This window comes from Lissotriton vulgaris, chromosome 11 (genome assembly GCF_964263255.1).
Source record: "Lissotriton vulgaris chromosome 11, aLisVul1.2, whole genome shotgun sequence".
Lineage (NCBI taxonomy): Eukaryota > Metazoa > Chordata > Amphibia > Caudata > Salamandridae > Lissotriton > Lissotriton vulgaris.
This window is the reverse complement of record NC_141699.1, coordinates 700,248,687-700,272,071: the sequence shown is the minus strand read 5'-3', so window position 1 is coordinate 700,272,071 and position 23,385 is coordinate 700,248,687. Positions and strand designations below refer to the sequence as shown.

Here is a 23,385-nt window from a genome sequence, read left to right as displayed (position 1 = left end):
GTTAACAAAGTAGTTGTACCTCAGTACCCAGTGGTTTCAGACATCACCACCATTCTGACTTTGATTCCTTCCACTGCCACCACCTTCACTGTAATGAAACCTCAAGAACGCATTCTTTTCCATCCCCATCCACCCAGACAGCCGCTACCTCTTCGGCTTCACCTTAAAAGCCCGTTCATATAGATTTATTTTAGAGCTCCCCAAGGCTACACTGAAAGTCCCAGCATCTATAGCCAGGCCCTCAAGAGACAGCTGGACGCAGTCCAGTTACCGGATGGAGTGGTGTTGATACAGTACGTCAATGATATCCTTTTGGCGGCCGACACCACTCCACTTGCAGTCACAGCCACCATCCAAACTCCTACACTTCCTCGCGGAGAATGGCCACAAGGTCTCAAAAAAGAAGTTGCAATTCTGCCAACCCCAAGCGACCTATCTAGGCCACCTCTTGTCCAAATACGGGAGGAAGCTTACGCCCGACCGAATTCAGACCATTCTAGAAACCCCTGTCCCTAAGACTCAGAAGCAAGTCCGCTCTCTGGTAGGCCTCACCTCCTTCTGCCGACAATGGTTGCCAAATTTCAGCCTCATTGTAAAACCACTACTTTCCCTGCTGGCTAAAGATGTCCCCTTCCCACTCCCTTGGACCCCCGAATGCCAATCCTCCTTCAAAGAATTACAACATGCCCTTTGCTCAGCACCAGTCCTAGGAACCCCAGATTACACAAAGCCCTTCTCTCCCTCTATACTCACGAAAGGGAGGGGTGCGCTTTATCTGTCTTGACTCAGTCTATCGGCCCCAACCAACGCCCATGTGCCTACTTCTCTGCCACTCTTGACCCCGCAGCTAGAGCTTTGCCTGCTTGCCTTCTTGTCCCTTTTCCAGGCTCCTACGTGTGCGCAAGCAGCAGCCATTTTGAGCATCATGGCCTCTCTGCCCACTGCCGATCGCCAGCGCATCTCTCTCTGACCTCGCAAGCATCCCCCGCGCACTGACAGCCCCCGCTCTCACATGCTTGGGCCATCAACCACCCCTTCAGAACGACCCTGCCTCAGAGCCACATCCCGTATCCGGCTAACACCTCCCTCCATCCCTTTCATGATCGCACATCCTTTGATAAACCCCCTTCCTCTGTGCCCGATTGTCCGATCCGATCCCAGGCCATCACCTAGTCCTGCGGATGCAGTTTATTGCCCCCTACTGTAAGAAGTCGCCTCTCTTCAAAGGAGCTACAATTGATCAAAGCTCCCACCCCATGAGATCCGATCAGCCGCACACATTCCGGGAACCGGCGGAATGTCCAGCTGCGCGAAAGTCAAGAATAGTCGCGAGACTGAGCCACGCCGAATCTTTGTTGGATTAAGAGCATTCACTGAGACAGCGGATAAACGTCGCCATATCATCTTTATCCAAAACGAGTTTTAATATCAGGAGCGGTTGTAAAAAGGGTCCCGCACTGCATATACAATTGAAGTTGCTAAATCAGATACCCAGGGGTTCACCTATACAAAAGTTTGAAAGTCCTGAGGATGGCCTTGAGGATTTTTCAATAATAAGGCCGAAACGTCGACATATCAGTCCACATCTCTCTGTGTTTGTTAGATTAACTCATGCAACGTTATTTTTGGTTACAGTGACAAAGTTTCGTTGTGTTAATACTCAAAAAGAGTGGACTACAACGCAAGTGGATTTGAAAGAATAATTAATTTATATCTTGTCCATTTGTTTATTCTTCATTATTGATAATTTTTCACTGCTTTTTTAATTGTAGCCCATGAAATGAATATTTGATATATAAAATAATTTTTCACAAAAACTACTTCCCGTGTAGCATTTTTCTATAGTGAGTTGGTACCACTTTTGTCAAATGAGTAAATGTTCAATCAAATTAGAAACAGGTGGTCAATTAAGTTGATCTCAAATTAGTCAGTCAAGCTTGATCAGCCTACTGTTTCAAAATAAGATTAAAAAAAATCCCTTGTCAGCAATTTTTCATATACTATATTTTAGCCCAAGCTCGCAAGGGTCTATTGGGTCACCCACCCTTAATATACCCCTTTTACAATGGCAGTTGTAAAGAATGACCTATATTTAACCAAAGGAGGGTGGGAGATAAAAGTTGGGGAAATTAGTGTCAGAGAAATCTATTGAGGCTTAAGGTGAGGGTTCAAACTGAAATTTTGACATGCACGAATATCACAAGGATTCAGAGCTACACATTGGATTCCATTCCCACAGCAGAAAACAACTCTCAAATTTGATCAGGCAAATGGAGCTCCTAACAGAGCTAATACTCTGGAAAAGAAGAAAACAAATATTTGAAACATCCTCATTGGCAAACTACCCTTTGTTTTCTAATCCTCCTAAAGCAAGAATATCAGAAAGCTTTGAAAGAAGACTTCATTATAACCTTAAAGAAACATGGTTAAATAACTTTACCAAACTTTATGCAACTGACAAAGCCTGTTAAGTCCTATTCAATTAACAGTATATAGGCATGAAAACCAGTGATTTTAGCCTATTCTCACAGATATATGACTAGATAACATGTTAAGATACACAGAATAAAAATATAAAAAGCTTTAATTTTCAATAAGAACTAAAGATATATGTATGTTAATACATCAAAGAGATGAATGAACGCACTTTTTTTACAACTTTTAGCTGGCGTTCATGGAAGTCTAAATACTCTATGCAACTCATAATAGCCAACTAGTACTATAAAGTGGAGCCTGCTAACAAATTATAATGCACTGGGTTGTCAATGAAGGAGTTACAACACCTGGGCAGTTTGATCGAAAAGTTCCAACACCTATGAGGGAAAGAGTAATAATGGTGAGCTATACCTCTCACACCTATGAGGCAGCGAGTGAGACAAAAAACATCTTCAGGGAATTGAAAAAAATAGGAATATGTGCTATCTATGCTCTACAATAATCCCAAAGACCTAATTCTTTAACACAAAATATGTAAATTTATGAGCGCACAGTAAAGAAACACTGATAATTCTCATTCCTCACATTCCCCCATATTACTGACTTCCACTTTCTTACACAGAGCTTTGAGACTGAAGTAAGGCATAAAGCGCCACAAATTTGCCTAAATTCTTGACCTGCATAATCTTCTAAATACCCACATTTAAGGACAGAAAACTTGAGCACACAGAAACTCGTCCTCTATTGAATAGTGCCAGACAATAAAAACCATATCATCACTTTTCCATTATCCCCTTCCAAAGAATAATTGCACATATCATATAAAATCTACAGTATCCGAAACAGTTACTTAAACTGAAATAATCAGAAAACGCCAAAAATATGTCAGAAATTACAACTACTCTAGGACTACAAATTTCAGGTCTATAAGGGGAACAGATACAGAAACACACACATACACTCAAAATATTTTCATCACTTCGGAGTAGGACCAAAAACCAGCAAAGCCCTGACTCTTCTATTGACTGACATCTAGGAAGCAACCATGGCAGTCCAGACACTTCAAAAACACCTAGAACACATACATCGCTGTTAAAAGGAAACTTAGGGCCATATGTATCATTGAAATTCGCATTCGCAAAGGCCGAAATTCGCAGAATTTCGGCCTTTGGGAATGCAAATTCTCAATATGGTATGTATTAAGCAAATGTGGGTCAAATTAAGGAATTGCACAATTTGCGATTCCTTATTTTGCGATTGCATTTAAGGAATCGCAATATTTGCGATTCCTTAAATGCAATGTATGATGCAAAAAAATATTGCTAATTGTCCCTAAGGATTCGCAAATTACCACCAACTTCAAGTAGGTGGTAAGTTGCGAATTCCTTTAAAAAAGCATTTTTTTAAAAAAAACAAAAGGTGCCATGTGACGCTCATACATGCCCTTAGGGCATGGCATGTATGTGGGCCATATGCGCACACATGTCATTTTCAGGGGTGCAGCAGGGTGTCCTTTGTACACCACTGCACCGTTGAAAATATTCTCAATTTGCGATTAGCTAATTGCTAATCGCACATTTCCCCTTCATTCCTATGGGCCTCCTGGCCCATAGAAATGAATGGGAAATTATTCCTTAATTGCGATTAGCAATTTGCTAATCGCAATTAAGGAATTTTAAGAAATCGCTAAAAAGAAGCTGATTTCTACATACATACCATTTTGCGAATTCTAAATAGCGATGCCTTAAAAATCGCTATTTAGGAATCGCAAAACGGAATGTTGATACATATGGCCCTTATTCCCTAAACGGATCTATACCAGTAGTTCTGGGATAGGATTGTGAAGAGGTAAACCAGATCATGATCAGTCGATCTGGATTGTTTTGATGAGCTCCAACATGGATGCAGAAAGGTTAGCAATTGACCTTACTAACTGAATCACACAATTTTCCAACCCAAAATAGATGTTCGTGAAGATTAGTAAAGGTATCCCTCTCCAAAATGCAAACCATCAGGTGAAGCTGACCAGGACACGTGGACTACAAAAATATATTTTATCCAATTTCGCCCAATAAAACATATCTGTCTAGTAAGAGTAAAAAACAGGCATTTACACTATTGTTGAAAACGAAAAATCAAGGCCCCACCAAGTCCACCTTAAAAGTACTCCAGGGGAATAGAGGATAGAATTAAAAATTCACCACACTTTTCAGAAGGCCTTTTTGAGAGCATACTCCAAAATATTTACCAAGCTAAATCCAAGTGGCTAAAAACAAAGGCAGGTATCTTGGAGTGGTGTTTTACCTCCGACAAACATTCAATCCATTTTTGAAATTGCAAGCAAATTGTTTGCTCTTTAGTACAGATTCAGCGTGTGCACGTTTCATAATGTAGCCACCATTTAATTTTATTTTTTTCCAATTGCTAGTCCAAGATGGCGGACTCACATCTTGAAAAAGTAAACTAATAAAGAAATAAGTAAATAAATAAAAACAAAATGTGAGATAAAGTGCGTTTAAGAATGCAGTGGCCTGGCTAAAAAAATGGCAGCTAACGGACTCTCCCAAAAAATGTATTAATTGAAAAGAAAAGAATGGACTAAAATGAAGATACAAGCGTGGCAGAATGGTAAGAGAGCAACAGTACAGCAAGCTGGGCGCTAATCTTGGGCAAGTAAATGCTGCAGGATGGTAAAAGGAGACCAGAAACGAGTTAGGTAGGAGTTGGGTTGAGATGGTCTTTTAAAAAAAAGAAAAAAAAAGGAAAATCTGTTGCTACCGGCCATGTCATAAGTTTGTTCAAGCATGAGGTTCACCCCGCATGCGCCTACTGCATGATGTGCCACCACTTGCATCAGTAAATAAAAAAATATAAATATTTGACTCAGTTTTCCAGTAAGTGGAGAGGCCTGACCATAAACGCTTGCTCCTCTAAAAGATGAAATGGAAAAAGAATTCTGAAAATAAATGCATGAGATGGGGGCTCAACGAAGGAGCGGGGGTAGCACTTTGGGTGAAGTAGTATGAAGTGGGCAGAGGAAGGAGCAGCAAATGTGTGAGAAAGAGCATTTGCAATGCAGGGTAGGCCAGCAGCAAATGACAGCTGTCAGACCCTTAACCCTTTCCATGCGTTGGACGGCGGGGAGCCGTCCGACGGCACTGTGGGCGTCGGACGGCTCCCGGCTGTCCTTGCACCCACCCACGGGAGAAGCGCAGGCGCTCCACCCGTGGCCCGCCCCTAAACCTGCCCCAACCCGCAATTGAAGGGAAAGCCCTTCCGCTTTTCCCCCCACGCCCCCACCACATCATGTAATGACGTCAGCGCGCCTCGTGTGCCGACATCATTACATGAAACCGGACGCGAAGGAAGCTATTTGCTTCCAGTGCGTCCAGCGGAGTAGATGTGAGTTTGTCCTCGGGGGGGTTTGGAAAAGGCATTGGAGGAAGGGAAAGTGTTTTCTTTCCTCCAATGTCTTTTTCAAGAATTCCTGCTGCACGATCGCGCATGGGGCGCGATCGTGCAGTAGGAATGTTTTTTTGTTTGTTTTTAAAGGGCCTTTTGAGCCATTAATAAGGCACTATGTGGCCACTAGGGATTTTCTTTTTAAAGTGCCTTTATGTCGGGGAGCGGCCCCTTGGGCAAGGGTCTCTCCCTGCCAAGGGGCCGCTATAAATATTCATTTATAAATAAGTCGCTGTGAGCCCACTAGGCCACAAGGGATTACAAAAATTAAAAATGTTTTTGGGGAGCGGCCCCTTAGGCAAGAGCCGCTTCCCTTTGGGAATCATTGTGGCCTTTTCTGCCCCCCTTGGGGGCAGATCAACCGCGTTATTCTAGGACCATCTGCCCCCAAAGGGGTCAGAAGCCATTAGACACCAGGGATTGTTTGTGTTGTTGGGGAGCAGCCCCTAGGGCAAGGGCCGCTCCTCTTGGTGGGGGATCACCTATTTTGTCAGTTTCTGCTCCCCTATTGAGGCAATAACAAAATTACCTATCGCAAAATAACCTGGTTTTGCAAGGGGGGTCCCAAGAGATTTTGGCCCCGGATTGACGGCCACAGAAATGTGAGGAAAATGTGTTTTTTTGACAATTTTTGAGGTTTGCAAGTGATTCTGGGTAACAGAACCTGGTGAGAGCCAGTCAAGTCACCCCATCCTGGATTCCCCTGGGTGTCTAGTTTTAAAAAATGTGTAGGTTTGCTACGTTTCCCGAGGTGCCGGCAGAGCTAGGGTTAAAAAACTACAGCTAGGCACGTTGCAAAAAAAGGGTCATTTTTCACTGAGTAAATGTGTTGTGTCCACATTGCGTTTTGGGCCATTTCCTGTCGCAGCCAGTAGGCCAACCCACAAACGTGAGGTACCATTTTCTCGGAAGACTTTGGGGAACGTGGGTGGGTGGAATTTTGTGGATCCACACATATTCCAGAACTTTCCACCACAGAAACGTGAGGAACATGTGTTTTTTTTAACATTTTTTTAGATTTGCAAGAGATTCTGGGTAACAGAACCTAGGTTTGCTAGGTTTCCTTAGGTGCCGGCAGAGCTAGGGTTAAAAAAACTACAGCTAGGCACTTTGCAAAAAAAGGGTCGGTTTTCACTGTGAAAATAAAGTGCTTCCACGTTGCGTTTTGAGCCATTTCCTGTTGTGGGCACTAGGCCTACCCACACAAGTGAGGTACCATTTTTAAAGGGAGACTTAGGGTAACACAGAATTGTAGAGCAACTGGTATTACCTGTTGACTTTGTCTTTCATTTGGAAGGCATAAATGCATTCAATGTGTAAAAAAAAAAAAAGGTCATTTTGAGAAATGACCTATAATTCTCATGCTAGTATGGGTACTCCCAATTTCAGAAAAGTGCAAATATCTACTGTTTCTAAACTCAATATTTTATTCCCATTTCAGAAATACATAGGTGTCTTTCATACCGATTTTCCTAAGTATACATTTTTCCAAAATAATTGCTATGTACACAGTACATAATAAAAGACCATTGCAAGAAGCTGCTCAGTTATTGGCTCTGGGTTCTTCGGGTTCTTGGTGAACCTACATGTCCTATATATCCTCACAACCAGAAGGATGTAACCATATACTGCTTTCAAACAGCTGTCATAATTAAGTTACAAGTGAAAATGCCTACACAAATGGCTGTTTTTTTTCAACTAATTTTCAATTTTTCCTTTATTTAACTGTTAGTTTCTATAAAGAAACTTTGAAGGATCAACACAAATGACCCCTTGCTGAATTCAGAATTGTGTCTACTTTTCTAAAATGTATAGCTTTCCAGGATCCATTATTGATTTATACCCATTTCTTCCGTTAACTGGAAGGAGGTTGAAAGCACAAAAAAAGCAAAAATAGGCTATGTCCCAGAAAAGTGCCAAAACTGTATAAAAAAATGTGGTTCTCTGGAAAAAGTCTGCTTGACCCTGAAAGCTGGGAAGATGGTGATTTCAGAACCACAACCCCTTTGTTGACACCATTCGTAGGGGAAAAAAACAGACACTTTCAACGGTAGCCCTTTTTTCCCATTTTACCAAAAAACAACTACAATTTAGCTGTATTTTGGCTAATTTCTGGGTCCTCTCCAGGGGAATCCACAAACCCTGGGTACCTTCAGAATCCCCATGATGTTGGAAAAAAAAGGACGCAAATTTGGCATGTATACCTTATGTGGTCAAAAAGTTACAGTGGCCTAAGCGCGATCTACCCCAAATAGCCAAAAAAAGACTTAGCACAGGGGGGTGGGGAGTTTGGACTAGCAGCGAAGAGGTTAAAAAAATTATAATATAAACAATTAGCTAGAACTTGTCTGGAGGGCCCCTCGATTAAGCAGTAGAAGATAAAACTCACTGAACCAGAACAATGCCTGCCCATGCCAGGACAATTAAGGTCAAAGATCGAAATAGGGAGGAAAGCCATTGAATCAAGACCAGGGAAGTGAGACAAACACAAAGCCATTCACAAGCACAGGCCTAACCCAAAGCTCAATCGATGTATATTGGAAACAGCAGGCGAGCCACAGACAGCTAGCGTAGTCTCCAGAACAGATCTTAAAAGTGGGAGTTTAGCTTTAGTGGGTACACAGTAACTTAATGTGGTTTCTGAGGTGCTAGGTACAAGTGGCGATTCTGGTTACTAAGACTGCCTAGTTTGACTGCCAACGAATTCCTAGAGGCCCCAAAAAACTGATCTGACTACACATATTCTAGGGGTACAGGTAAACTGGCCTTGGGCCCTGAACTGTGAATTAGCTGCCTCCAATAGTTATTCCCGCATAATTTGTTGGTGAGTCATTAGTTACCTTCCTCTTAGGAGTAGAGAGTATAGATATAATGTAGGACTTGGCCCTTTTTGGCTAAAGTCCATAAACTTTTTGTTTTCCCCCTAGACCTTTTTTCTGACATGGTGTAGCCAGTTTTGATGCTTTGGACGCTTTGCCACTGCTAAACAGTGTCAAAGTGCAAGTGCTCCCTGTGTAAAGTATAATGGTAATTGGCTGTCCATGGTTGGTATGTTTGCCTTACAAGTAAAGTTCCTAGTAAAGTGCACTATGTGTGCCAGGGCTGGTAATGTAAATGCTCTAGTGGGCTGCAACACTACTTGTGCCACACACACAAGTAGCCTTAAAAAGGGAACACAGGCCTGCCATTGCATGGCCTGCGCTCTGTTTGTTAAACTGCTATGTTGCTCTGACAAGTGCACCCACTTGCCAGACGTTAAACTTCCCTTTCTATGCACATCAGACACCCTTATGGTAGGTCCAGGGTGCCCCCTGGGCAGGGTGCAGTGCATGTCATAGGTAGGACATGTACTAAGGTGTGTACCATGTCCTGACAGTGAAATCATCTCCATTTTGTTTTTCATTCCTGAAAGGCCATCTTGCCCATAGGACAGAACGGGAAGGATGTGTAATATGTTTTCCAGCCTATCTTCCCAAAGGTTTAAGATGGAAAGGTGAAGTTTAGTATGCCTGAACTCACAATGTAATAACACATCTTTCTATGAAGGTGGTTTTCGCATTGTGTGTTTATAAGCCACTCTTTTAGAAGTGGCTGTGTTGCTGTGCTCTAAACATTTCTGTGTTTCTGCCTGGTTGTGGAATGATCGTCTGGATTTGTAAGCGATAGGACCTGGGAATGTCTTGACCCAGGGGAGGTGAGACAGCAACAGGCTGACCTGCATCTGGAGTGTAGGGGGAGGAGTAGCCCCTACAAGTGAAGAGGCCTGGGTTGCTGTCTAAAACAATTGTCCCATCTCCTGCTGAGTGATTGAGAATCCAGACCCCCATTAATCAAAGGAAGAAGGCGTCACTGGCAGGGAGGCACCCAGAACTGCTTTGAACAGGGGTCAGTGCCCCCTGAAACACAAAGATTTCAAAGCCATTGAAGGGTATAACTATGAGAGCTGAAGCCCCTGAACTTTAGAGAATGTCTTGATCAAGATTGAACAAGACTGGAGCTACTGCGTGGTCAAGAGGAACCTTTGCCAAGGAAGAAACAACTGAAGAGACTGAAGGAAAGGACTGACCCTTGCTGTGTGACCAGCAGTTTGGTGTTTTAACCAAGGAAAGGATAAAGGGGCTTTGCTGTGTGCTGTGTCCCCCTGCTTGTAAGGACATTGCTGTGCTGTGTCTTGAAGTAACTTATCCCCAAGGGCCCGAGGTGAGCTGGCTCCCTGTTGCGGAAACACAAGAACACAAGCGTTTCCAGGAGAGTCTCAGCGGCGCTGTGTGCACGTTGCAGCTGGAGACCCCCGTAAGGTGTGCCCTGTTCTCGTGGCACGTGGAGTCCAAAAAAGGATCAGTGACGCTGTGTGCGTGGGCTTTGTGCAGTGTGAGACCTTCGTAAGGATTGCCTTGTTATTGTGCACACCCGTAATCCAAGTGAGTCTCATCAACGCTGTGTTCGTGTACTTTATGCAGCATGAGACCTTTGTGAGGATTGCCTTGTTAATGTGCACCCGGAGTTAAAGGGAGTCTCAGCGGAGCTGTGCGCATGTTCTTCGTGCAGCCTGAGACCTTCGTGTGGAGTGCCTGGTGATCGTGCACCCCGAAGCTTAAGGAAGTCTCAGCGACGCTGTGTGTGTGTGCCCTGTGGCAGCCTGAGATCTTCGTAGCAGTAGCGGCCCGAGACCGCGATCCCCGGAGGAGCTGAGCCGCCGGCCCGAGACCGCCGTTGCCCATTCACCAAGATTGCATCGGAGGCCCAAACTTCTGGTCGAGTAGATGAGAGTGACTTTGCACCCCCAAGGTAACGTGTGTCAACTCCCGGGGTGGGGTGCGGGCTCGGAGGGACACGCTCTTAGCCTCTCTCTCGTTCTGGCAGCGCGAGCCTCTGCTTCGGCTCGTATCGTAACTCGTATTGCCAAGGGCGTGGCAGTACCAGGGCCGGAGTGCGGAGCTGCAGTTCTTGTTACACCATATCCGTGATGGGGCAACTGATGACAGAGGCTGACTGCGAGTTAGAAGAAGTGCGGAGAGGCCGCCAAAAGCACCGTGATCGGTGCCGGAGTGTATTACGCATTATCTGATTTCTGCATAACGGAGTACCTTATTATTGTATTACACATTGCATCATTTCTGCATAACGGAGTATCTGATTAGTGTATGACTCATTGCATTATTTCTGCATAATGAACAGCATTATTTCTGAATAACGAACTACCTGATTGTCGTATGATGCATTGCATTGTTTCTGCATAACGAACTACCTGATCGCATTGCCTTATTTCTGCATAACAACGTACCTGGAGGTTGTGTTGCGCATTGCATTATTCGGACACTGCAAAGTGCCGGATTGTTGAGTTACGTATTGCATTATTTTTACATTGCAAAGTGCCTGATTATTGTGTTACGCATTGCATTATTTTTACCTTGCAAAAGTGACTGATTCTAGCATTTCGAACTGCATAACATGGTATTAGGATTACAGTAGGATGTTTAGAAGTGCTCATTAATATCGCCAGAACTTACAAGGGCTGGCTGGCCTCACAACCATCCAGGAGAGATAGTACACATATTCATAAGTTGGATTTATACTGTGTGGTCTTATCGTATATCTTTTTATATAAAATGTATACTCGTTTTTATAAAACTTTTGTGGAGTCTATTTGTGGTGTCATCATTGGGTTGCTGTAAGCGTGGTTACAAATACTTTACACATTTGCCTTGAAGCTAAGCCTGGCTGCTCATGCCAAGCTACTGAGGGGTGAGAGGGGGCCATCTCAGAAGGTGACCTTCTTACCCTGACATGGAACCGGGGGTCCCTATTTGGCCTAAGGTACCTACCTCAGCTAACCAGGGATCCCAGGTCTAACATATACCATAAATCCAAAAAAGTCTAGCCCTTCGCAGCAGTAACAGCAAAAACTGAGTGAGGCCCTTACAATGTGATTGAAGATGAGAAGGTCCCGGGAAGAAAGATAGTGTAGGGGGCTTACCAGAACTCATAACAGAGACAGGATATAAATGAGGGTATTTCATCCTAACACAGGCTTCTCACAAATGTAATAAGAGATTACAAAAGATTTTACATTTATTCAAATGCCGTTATTTATAAATTACATCTAGAGACTGAAATCAGATTAGAATTAGTGAAATGGACATTTGTTTACCTAGGAGACATAGAGGACTTGAGAGAGGGGGAAAGAATGGGAGTACTTTAATGGGAAAGGACGTAAGTTAAGGCTCAGAGTGACAAGCCACCAGAGAGAAAAAGAGAGAAGGAGACTGCATGTGGAAGAGGGAGGAAGAAAGAAAACGTGAATTGGCAAGACAAAGTAGGTCCACCTCAGAGTAAGAAGGAAAATGTATAGTTTCAATAGAAGAAAAGCAGAATCACGGGTGCTCATGAGACGTTAAGGAAGAAAGTGTAAAAAAAAAACACATGTCAAACAGCAGAGTGACATAGAAGCAGAGTGATATGTGGCCTAAAAATAAAAGATACTTTCTGATGAAGGGATAAGAATCCTGAAGTGATAGCTTTTTGGTTTGCTACAGCAACAAGTGTTCAGAAATAACGTTATAAATAGATAAAGTGGTTGGGTGATCTAGTGACTCGATGCTCCACCTCTACACTTCAACACACTCACTTTTATTCCAAACCCACTCACCTACTCTCAGTTTGGCATTTCTCCCACTGAACTCATTCCAATAATAAAAGCCACCGATCTATCTTGTGTACCATGTGACTCTTCCTTTCTTTAGCATATATACCTCTTGTGTCCAGTGTCCGCCATAATCAACTATTCCATCAGATATGACGCCTAGGTAACGCACATCAAATGAACAGTTGTTGTACCTAGCTTAAGAAAGAAAAAAAACAATAAAGGTTTCCATACCTTCCACTCAAAGTAAACTGCACTTTTACAAATATTCAACTTTATCCCTTCAACCTGTCGCAATCACCTGTCAATCATCCTCATAGTCTCAGACTTATCCACCACCTTTGACACTGTTAATCATTTTACACTACTATGCTCATAGCTTACAAGGCGTCTTAAGCCTACCTCACAAATTGCATACCTCTAATTTCTAGACACATTCTTAGTCACCTGACCTCAAGTCAGAGTTCTATTTTTAGCTCTCTCCTTTCCCCACTCTGTTACTCTTCCCGCTGGAATATTATCTCCTCATTAGTATTCTTGCATAACCTTTGTGCTAACAGCACTCAAATATGTTTTACTTTTCCTACTTTTACACCCTACACCATGAAAAACTCCTCCAAGACTGGGATCCCGAAATTTCCCTCTTTATCAGCTTCCATTTTCCCAACTGACAATCTATTTAATACACCCATCAACAACGACGTGAAATGTGCCTCTGGGTCAGAAAATGTGTGGCTCTCTTCAACCCATTCATGGAAACAAACCACTTCATAAACACCGCACAATACCAAATCTGCATATACCCCACCCAATAGAGCCAAAACCTCTCTTCAATTCACCAGTACTCAGCAGTTGGACTACTGCAGTAATTTACTGGTGGCCCACACGAAAACCTCCTTTGAAGTGCTCAAAAAGGCCGTAAAGCTGTCCACTAGAACTTTGTACAGCCTACTTAGGTATGCTCTCACATCAGCGTAAAGTAACCTAGCTGGCTAGCTTTCCACTAAAGCACGGCCACATGCCAATGAAACCTGTATTCTAAGCCCTGAACGGCATGGATCTCAACTACCTCCTTGACATGTTTATCCTACTACAAAACTACTCAGAATATAAAATCTACTTAACATAACCTCATGGTCATAATCAAACAAATTTGTGCTTGCCAATTTTACCTTCTAGGCCCTCTTCACCAGAACACCTTGCCACTATACAACAAGGTCCTTCTCTCCAGGAGTTCTAATTAGTTTTGAAAAATCGTCTATTATACCTTGTACTGCCTTAGTACTCGCACTGCTGTTAAATGGCATATTTCAAGCTAGTCTGTTAAAGTAGACATCAAAATGCAATTATTTTAGATGGGTTTAACGTCACCAAAGATATCTATAGATTTGTGTTAATTAATCCATAGCAGTAATTTCACATTTTCTGCTAATCAACTCTGTTACATGTATATCCACTGCTGCTTTTGTAAAATGTTTCTGTTTGAAACGTTATTGTTGGTAAGTAAATAAATATTTGGTCCACAAGTCAATTTTTCAGGTGCTAACACTAACCGATACACTTTGGGAAAAGAGGAAGTTGTTATTTAAAACTGCTTACCGGCTCCAGCATTCAAGAAGTTTACCACTTCAATTCTGTCAAAGTAGATCATGACACCTCCACTGGTTAAGAGGAGAGATAAAAGTAATTAATATATGAGTGAGCAGGACTTGGATGTGTATAAAGCAATCAAAACATTTTTTTCTTTATTACATTTCAGGTAGAAACATATGCAATCACTAAAGAGCGTAAAGCCCTCATATTGTACATGCTCATGCTCACCAAATGCGGGCAATGAACAATCAATGCGACTGCATATTGTTACTCAGAGTAGCACAGTGAATGTTCCCACACAGTGCATAGCTAGTTCTGCCAAAGTTTATCAGATAATGGTGACACACACAAGATCTGTATTAGTCAAAAATTGTATCTACCAAATGACGCACATTTGCTCCTTCGGTGCTCATGACGAGCCCAGCTCGTCATGAGTCACAGTGGAGCTGTGCTCATGACGAGCTGGGCTCGTCATAACGACTGGGCTTGTCATAACGACTGGGCTCCGGCCACGCGCCATTGATTCCCCGCCTGTGCGGAAGAATTAATCAGTGGGCCGAGTCGTGACGAGCCCAGCACATGTGACTCATGGCGAGCTGGGCTCGTCACGTGCACCGCGGCGCCCCCCCCCCCCCCCCCGCACTGTGGGGGATTTACCCCCTCAGCAAAGGGGTTAAAAACATTAACATCTCTGTTCCTATCCATACAAAAAGTTGCCTCTTATTTATTCATTTTCTTAAACATGCTTTTACAGGTCATTATGAAATTCAAATTTGAAATATTTCCACCTGATTGTACCGAACAAGTCTTGGGAGAAAGATTTATTTCTATAGTAACCATGTTCCTTGCATCAACAGCACTTCAGAAATGCCAAAAAAGGTTGAAGCTCAGTCGTAAAGTTAATGTTTTTGAATTACTTGTTACTCACAATCAGGCACATCCTTCAACCCAAACCACCACCCTACGCTATACTGCTATCCACTCATCCCTCTTCACACACTACTTAACACAGCTGTATTCAAGAATGTGACAATACAATCATTAGCATTTCAATATTCTCTTCATTCAGCTGTTCAAATTATCCTCCTCTCAAAATCTGTTCTAGTAAAAAAGTAGTCAGGGAGCCTAATGATAAACCTCTAAGGAGTGTGTTAGCCAGCGTGGCATGAACAGTGTTCAACATATCCACTAGGGTCTTGTGAATGGAACATTTTATAAGTTGTTTCCCCAATATGAAGGATCAGAAATGTTCCTCCGATATGGCACATGCCAAACGTTTGCACTTGATAACACTAGTTCAGTTCAACTTTATTTGGATACAATAGTACCCATAAAAGAACACAAAACACAAATTCATCACAATAGTTAATACAAAAGCTTAAAATTCTATATAAAGATTTCCAAAGTGCCTTGTGCAAAACTAGCCATCATGTTAGTATATACAATTATTAAAAACAATTGACAAATTATATCACACAGTGTCAGGGGTCAATCATAGATCTCCACGCCCTTGTTGCGGTTTTGAGAAAAGTGCCAGTGCGGAAGATAAGTTCAACATCATCAAAATCTAGTATTAAATCGGTACGCTACCTCCAGGGTGATTGGTCTTCTTTTGTTAAAATAGGGATATAAAAACTGCTAAGAGTATTTGATGTAATGTTTACAGAAAAATATAAAGTGCTTAGTAGTTTGCTCACTCCTCCATCACAAGAACACAAGTTAAAATTTGGGCTATAACCAAGTGGAAAGCAAAGTGCAAATCGAATTGTGCCAGCTCTTAGTCGGAACAATAGGCTCATTTCCCAAAGGCACATTGGTAAAGTCAGATATGTGTGAAGCGGATAATAATACTGTTCAATAGCCATGTAGTTACGCACAGTTGATTTCCTGGACTCTACCAACTCCAGCTCATTATTATATAGGAAGTACAAAGTATTCTGCAGTTCCTTTTTTGCAACTGAGGCTGCTAGTATGGGATCCCGGAAGACGTATTCTCTATTTATACTGCGCAGGCTACTCAGCACACTGCTTAGCCATGGGATTTCTAGGCCCTTGTCACAACGTAAACAGTCCTTAATAATCAGCTGTGTCAAGGATGCCGCTTCGTTCTTCCACACTGAAACCCACATAAGTGCCGGACGTGCTCGGATAAAATAAGTTATACAATTAATATTGAGCTCTTTTTGGCATGTATATTGGGGGGTACAAATTGGAATGTTCAGTAATTTTCTGCAAAATCTATTTTCTTCCTCCTGGATTACTGAGCAGTTGACCGTTCCCCAGATCTCGGCGCCGTATGTGGCCACCGGGGTGCACTGAAGTTTATAAATTTTCTGCACGGCTAAAAGCACACCCGTGGTCTTAGGACGGGGTAAACTTAAGATTGAATTGGTGGCCTATGAGAACTTGCTCCTGCCGTGAGCTAAATGCTCACTCCAAGAGCCGTTCGCAGCAAAGGCCAATCCTACATAAACAAAAGATCTTACCGAAGTCCGTTTTTGGCCATCTATTGTAATCGGGCCTATATCGCGCTTCCCCGGGCCACTACTCATCAAAAAAGATTTCTTAAAATGTACCCGCAGGTCTAACTTTTTCATATAATTATTAAAATTTTGGAAAAGAAGACGCAGTGAATTTGGAGTACGGCCTATAAGAACCGCATCATCTGCGTAAAGCAGCACAGGGATCGTCTCTTTCTTAATATATGGGACGTCTTAAGTAGCCGATTTCAGAGGAGGTATTGAGGCTGCTGATGTATATAATAAAAAGCAGGGGGGCCAACACGCATCCTTGTCTGACCCCCTACCAATGTCAATGGGCCCGAACCTCTCCACCCGCCCCAATCCTTACTTGGGCCTTGAGGTCTGTAAGCAAATATGCCAAAAAATGTACCAGTGTTTTGTCCAGTCCACAATCCAAAAGGATTGCCCACAGCTTTGACCTATTCACTAGGTCAAAAGCTGTGGAAAAATCCATAAATGCCATATACATAGGGGACCTCTTTGCGATCGCATATTTACCAATGATTAGGTTTAGGTTGAGGCATAGTTCCGTGGTTCCTACCTTGCCCCTATAGCCCAACTGGCATGGGTCTAGGATGTCATTTGCTTCTGTCCAATCCACAATTTTGTGATACAGGACTCTTCCTAGAATTTTAAGGGTATTGTCTATCAGGGAGATAGGTCGGTAGTTACACGGAAGAAATCTATCTCCCTTCTTGAAGATCGGGACTATTATGCCTCTTGCCCAAGTCTCAGGTATTAGGTCAGGTGGTTACCGACGCTGTATTACGCTGCCGATTGCATTTTTTCTCTACCTCACTCCATTTTCTTTTAAACTTGACTGTCTCTATCTGAGCATTTTAAAAAATACCTCTTTCTGCACATACTGTGTAATTAGGCTTGCTGCACTTGTTATTGTGATTGCCAGCGCCCCGTTCTACCACGGGTTTTCCCGATTGTTGTGGAGGGCGCCGGCACAGATTGCTGCTCTCTTGTTGATTGGAGCACCAAGGTCACGCGCTAACCTCTCCTACAGGCGCCGCCCTATTTAGTCTCCATGTCTTCTTCTGCGTTCAGCGGGTGCGTGCCGAAGTCGCTCCTAAGTCCAGCCCGTCTGCGGCCGTCCTCGCCTAGGGCCTGGGAGGCTGGGCTGGACACCGCTGCTCTGCAAGTAGGTTTTAGCTATTCCAGACAATCTTTGCTTGCTTGCTTTGAAGCCTTTAGTTAGGCCCTGCCACCACGCCATTGCCCCAGAGGGCTTCCTAGCTAGGACGGGTTGGGAATCCCTGTGCGATTGTGCTGGAAACACTACTTCACGCAAGATACAGCTTAGTAGTGGTGATCTCGAGTCTGCCTCCAACACAACGACGGAAAGGGGGTTTCTTATTAACGCTAGGTCTCTGATAAAAAATAACGTTGCTTTCAGGGACTTTGTATCTGACAGGAAACCTACGTGTGTTTACATCACTGAGACATGGGCCTCCGATGTCTCGGGACGCGATCTGATAGATGCTATCCCCACTGGGTATGCCCTGGCCAGGATGGATCGAATTGTCCGGCGAGGAGGAGGATTAGGGATTCTTTACAAGGATTCCCTCATATGCCGTGCTGAATTCCTTTCCACTCCCTCTGATTCCTTTCAGGCCTTGTATTTCTCTATCAACTCCACCCCCTCTGTTTCCTTTTCCGGTCTCCTGTTTTACAGACAGCCAGGCCCTAGGTCAGCCTTCAGCCAGGAGTTGACCAAACTTTTAGAACCATTTATTGAGAGGCCCAACATTACTCTCTTGGGCGACTTTAATTTCCATTTGGAAAACATGGGATCTAGAGACACGCAGATCCTTTTGGACATGTTGGACTCCTGTGGTCTGACCCAGTTGGTGGTGGGTCCCACCCACCTGGCTGGACATACACTTGATGGAGTCTTTTCTAATGATCCTGTTGGCCTGGTCCGACCATGTGGCCGTTCCGCTACAGCTGTCATTTCAGGATGTATCCTCTTCTTCTCTTCTCTAGATATTTAGAAGTGGGAACTTAGAAGGAACCTTAAAGCTGTTAATAATGAGGTTCTTTCCCCGTACTTGACTAAATTGACGCCTGTTGAATCGCAAAACGCCAACTCTGCTGCCCTTGAATTCGCAAGTGCCATCTCAGGCGCATTGGATGTTCTGGCCCCCTTTAAGCAGCACTACTCTGCGAGAAAGAGTCCTTCTGCTCCCTGGTTCTCGGATAGACTTAGGCTTCTGAGACAAGGGTGTCGTAAACAGGAGAGACTCTGGAGGACTCAGCTGGATCCTTCGGAGAAGGAACAACATAAACTCTGTCTAAAGGAGTATAAGCTAGCTATTGTAGAGGAAAAAAGGGCCTATTTTTCAAAATTCACTGCCTCCCTTACCTCTCCTAGAGATCTTTTCAAAATCATTGACTCCTTATCCTCTCCCCAGGCAGTTGACTCTATAGAGGAATCTCAGGAGTTGTGCGATAACATCTCGATCTTTTTCCACTCAAAGATCGTGGACATCTACAGCTCCCTTCAATCCCTTAATCTAGGTATGGCCCCTTCCACTAATGCTGCCCCTGTCAAAGGCCGGAGCTTGTCCGGTGTACACCCCTCTAGTTTCCTGTCCTTCCCCCTTCTTACTCCTGAGCTGACGAATCAGCTCTTGGATAACATCAAATCAGGCTCTCCTTTAGACTCTTGCCCGCTTAAAGTTTTGAAGGCCTGTCGGGAAACAGTCATCCCCCCTCTAATGAATGTTATGAATCGCGCAATTTCTGAGGGAGTGTTTCCATCTCCATGGAAGATGGCGGTTGTTAAACCCCTTCTAAAAAAATCTACACTAGACCCAGGGGTTTTGAAAAACTTCTGCCCTATTTCACTCCTCCCTGCTCCTGCAAAGATGCTGGAATCTCACCTCAAATTGGCACCTTAGCTCCTTCCTCTGGGATTCTGCCCTCTTGGATATTTCCCAGCATGGCTTTAGGAGCTCCCATAGCACTGAGACCGCCCTCACAGCAGTTGTTAATAGCATCCGCTCCCAGATCGATAAGGGCCATACCACTCTGTAGGTCCTGTTAGACCAGACGGCGGCTTTCAACACCCTATCTCCATCTATTTTGGTTACTCGCCTTAGGGATATAGGGGTCGGAGGGCCTGCACGAAGTCTCCTGGCTTCTTCTCTTAATGAGAGGGAGCAGAGAGTAAAGCTGGGCCAGTTCCTTTCCGCCCCCAAGCCTGTGCATTGTGGGATCCCTCAGGGCTCTTCATGGAGTCAATTATTATTCAACATCTAGGTGACACCACTTGCCAGGGTAGTTAGATCATTTGGGCTGGAAGTTCTGTCGTACGCTGACGACACCCAAATAATGTTTTCCCTTACGCAGCCCGTGAAGGAATCAGCTCTGAAGTTCAGGAACTGCATGAAGGCTGTGTCGCAGTGATGGTATAGAACTTCCTGAAGCTAAATGGGGAGAAAACGGAGGTGTTGATATTTGGGGGTAGTTCGGATATCTGGTCAAACGACTGGTGGCCTGCTTCTCTTGGAGACTGTCCTCCTCCCCGTCAGTTTGCTAAGAACCTAGGGGGGTTGATAGACACTACTCTTTCCTTCGACCGTCAGGTCAGTAGGACTGTCTCCACCTGCTGTGGTATGATCAGGGTTCTTAGAAAAAGTTCCCATTATCTCTCCCCTGATGCCCGGAAACAGTCCACTGTGGCATTAGTTTCCTCAAGACTGGACTACTGCAATGCCCTTTATGTGGGCATTAACAAAAGCCTTATACACTGTCTGCAGATGGTCCAGAACGTGGCTGCAAAGATGGTCCTAAATCTACCTAACTGGCCTCAGCTACAGCAGCCCAGAGAAGCCTACACTGGCTTCCCATTGAGCCCAGGATCTCTTTTAAGATTCTTTGTCTTGCCCATGGGGCTCTCCACGGTACAGGTGCTGAAGGTCCCTTATCCATCTCTATTCTCCTACTCAATTCCTCCGTTCCTCTAATAAAATTCTTCTTGAGGTCCCTAGGTTTGTAAGAGCCAAGTGGGGAGGTACAGCATTCTGTACGGTGGTACCCAGGTTATGGAACTCCCTCTCCCCTGAACTTTGAGGGCAACCTTCACCCGCTCTGTTCCGTATAGCATTGAAATCCTGTTTTTTTTCTGAGGTATATCTGTAAATGCTCTCATTGGTGTTTTTACATTAAATGACCAGCTTAGGCGCCTTGATGCTCTTGGGCTAAGTTGCGCGATATAAGACTCCTGCCATTCATTCATTCAGGTATCTTTGCCAATGTCAGGTTATTAAAAATATTCAAAAGCAGCGGGCCCAGAAAGCCGGGTTCCACTTAATTAGGTCGATAGGGAGCCCGTCTGGGCCCGGCGCTTTATTGCCTAAACTCTGATTAATCGCTTCCACTACTTCTGAGGTGCTTATATCTATAGGTATTGGGTTAACTGGGTTGAAGGTTGATTCGCATGGAGATGGAGTGGAGTAAATAGCTGAAAAAAGATAAACCCATGCGTCGCTAGAGATGTTGCAGCTGATTGGCGTCAGAGACTAGCCCATAGAACGACTTCCCTGACCACCGCCCAGAAGATGTTACCATTTTTCAAACTAGCAGCCTCGGACAATTTGTCCCATCGTTCCCTCAGTAGTTCATTCTTCCTACGTCTGATAGCCTCCTTATATTCCTCTCTAGCCTGTTTGACTCCTGTTATACACCTCGGAGTGGTAGCTAATGCCCTGCGTAAGTTCCTATTTGTTTGGGAACAATCTTGGTTAAACCATCTAGGGATAAGTGCCACCTTAGGGGGAGGTTTCGAGAGGATAGTTTTAACCGTCTGACAGATCTTCCCAAAAGTCCTATTATCTGCACTGGCGGTGATTCTAATGAAAGGCAGGAATCAATGAGGGGATATTGTCCTTTGCCAGTTTCCAAATTATCGGACCCCTTCAAGAACAATCTTAAATTATCAGTTGATACTGCTAAGTTTGTGGCCCCACATTCGGTCTGAAAGATCGGTCGTTGGGCTGTGTATAGCATTACCTTAAAGGGGTTGTGGTCTCCGAAGTCAGAGGGTACGACTTCGGAAGAGACCAGGTGTTTTTCGATCAGAGGGCGTACGAAAATTTTATCAATTGTAGATCTACACCCCCTTCCCCTATAAGTTGGATGGTTGGTCGTGGTTGACCCTGCGGCCAAGTCCATAACATTGGATAAGTTATGCGATTTAGTCACCCGTTCGAGTTCTCTACCTCTGCTTGTGGATTGTGCAAAATAAGCTGTTCCCTTATTAGATTCTATATCATTAATTTTAGCATTAAAATCACCCCCCACTAATATACCCAAAAGGTCCCAGTTATTAGATTGATTATCCAAATCTGAAATAAAATCGAATAGCTTTATAAAACTCTTGTTTGGAACTGACTGAAAATCATTATTATAAAAATGTATCAAATAAAAGTGGATCCCTCTTTTAAACAGTACAGCCAGATAATCTAGGCTAAAAGTTGCGATTGCCTTAAAACTTCCCCCAGCAGCCACGTCAATCCCCATAAACAGTCCTTCCAATGGACTTCCCATCCTAAGTGTTTGGGATAGCACATTGAAACAGTGAAACCATTCAATATAGATCTTCAGTGGCCCAGGTTTCCTGGAACATGAGAATGTCATATTCCCTAATTGAATGTACTCAGTCTGTGTTATCAAGTTTTGATCGGAGACCTGCCACGTTCCAGCTCAATACACTCAGACTAGCTCCATTGTCACTTTTTACTAAGTCTATCCTCCCTTGGGCGCAGTTAGGTCTGATTAGTATGTTTTGGATTGGCGTGTCACTAGCATCTACATTGGATAACATGTTTGATAATCAATCTTGCAGATCTAAACTAGAAAAGACTTGGTAATTATTCGATAGGGGCATATCTGTTCTGGTGCCACTAATTGGGGTTAGCAGTGGCTTATAAAAGTAGCCCAGAGGGAGTATTCTGATGTTAGTCGGGGGGTTAAATGTTTCGGCAATAACAGATAAAAGGTGTCGGACCACCTGGGGCCTTCTAAAATTTAGAACAATGCAGTTTCCATCTATACATTTGTTTGAGGGTCCAACCCACCCTACTCTCCTGGCCATGATTATATCCTCCCTTCTATGTGGATCAAAATTTTTATGTTTGAGGAGCCAGTCTACCTACTTATTTTGCAAATCAGACCAGGACTCCCCCTGTCCCTCTCTAAGCGCTGGGATACCGGTTAAAACGAGCACATATGGGGCGGAGGCGGTGGGAGGTTTAACCCTTTCGATGCTGCGTCATCACCAAAAGGTGTTGTGTGCTGATGACGAGCTGAGCTCGTCATGGTGCCACTAAAATGGCATTTTCCAGCACAGGGGGGGAAAACGCCCAGCAGCCATGTGGTTAAGACATCCAAATTATTAGTGGGGCTAGATTCGCTAAACGCTCTATTTACATAATTGCTGCCATTGGCTGGCCTTGAACCATGCTTAGATGACCTACTTTGGTTATTGCCTCCCTTGTAAGTACTCTTACCAACATTCCCTGTTATTAGCCTGCCGCTTCTGTTAGTATTGGTGTCGCTTTTTGCCAATGATGCCCCTCCTTCCCCACGTAGTTCGCCAGAGACACCTTGGGGTGGCGCCATGGAGTCAGCTGTGCTTCGAAAGTGCGGGTCCTTATCACAAATTGTTTGGCCACTTGTTCGGCCAGTCAACACTGGTTGCAAAGCATTTATCCT

The 23,385-nt window shown here is 43.8% G+C and overlaps 1 protein-coding gene across 1 annotated transcript in view; it reads right to left on the bottom strand.

Annotated features, from left to right (window-relative positions):
• Positions 1–23,385, bottom strand: part of LOC147683344 (erlin-2-B-like) — a 332,794-nt gene that overhangs the window by 194,385 nt on the left and 115,024 nt on the right. The window contains exon 5 of the mRNA XM_086943779.1: positions 14,141–14,202. Coding sequence (XP_086799905.1) covers positions 14,141–14,202 — 62 coding nt within the window. The remainder of the gene's footprint in view (positions 1–14,140; positions 14,203–23,385) is intronic.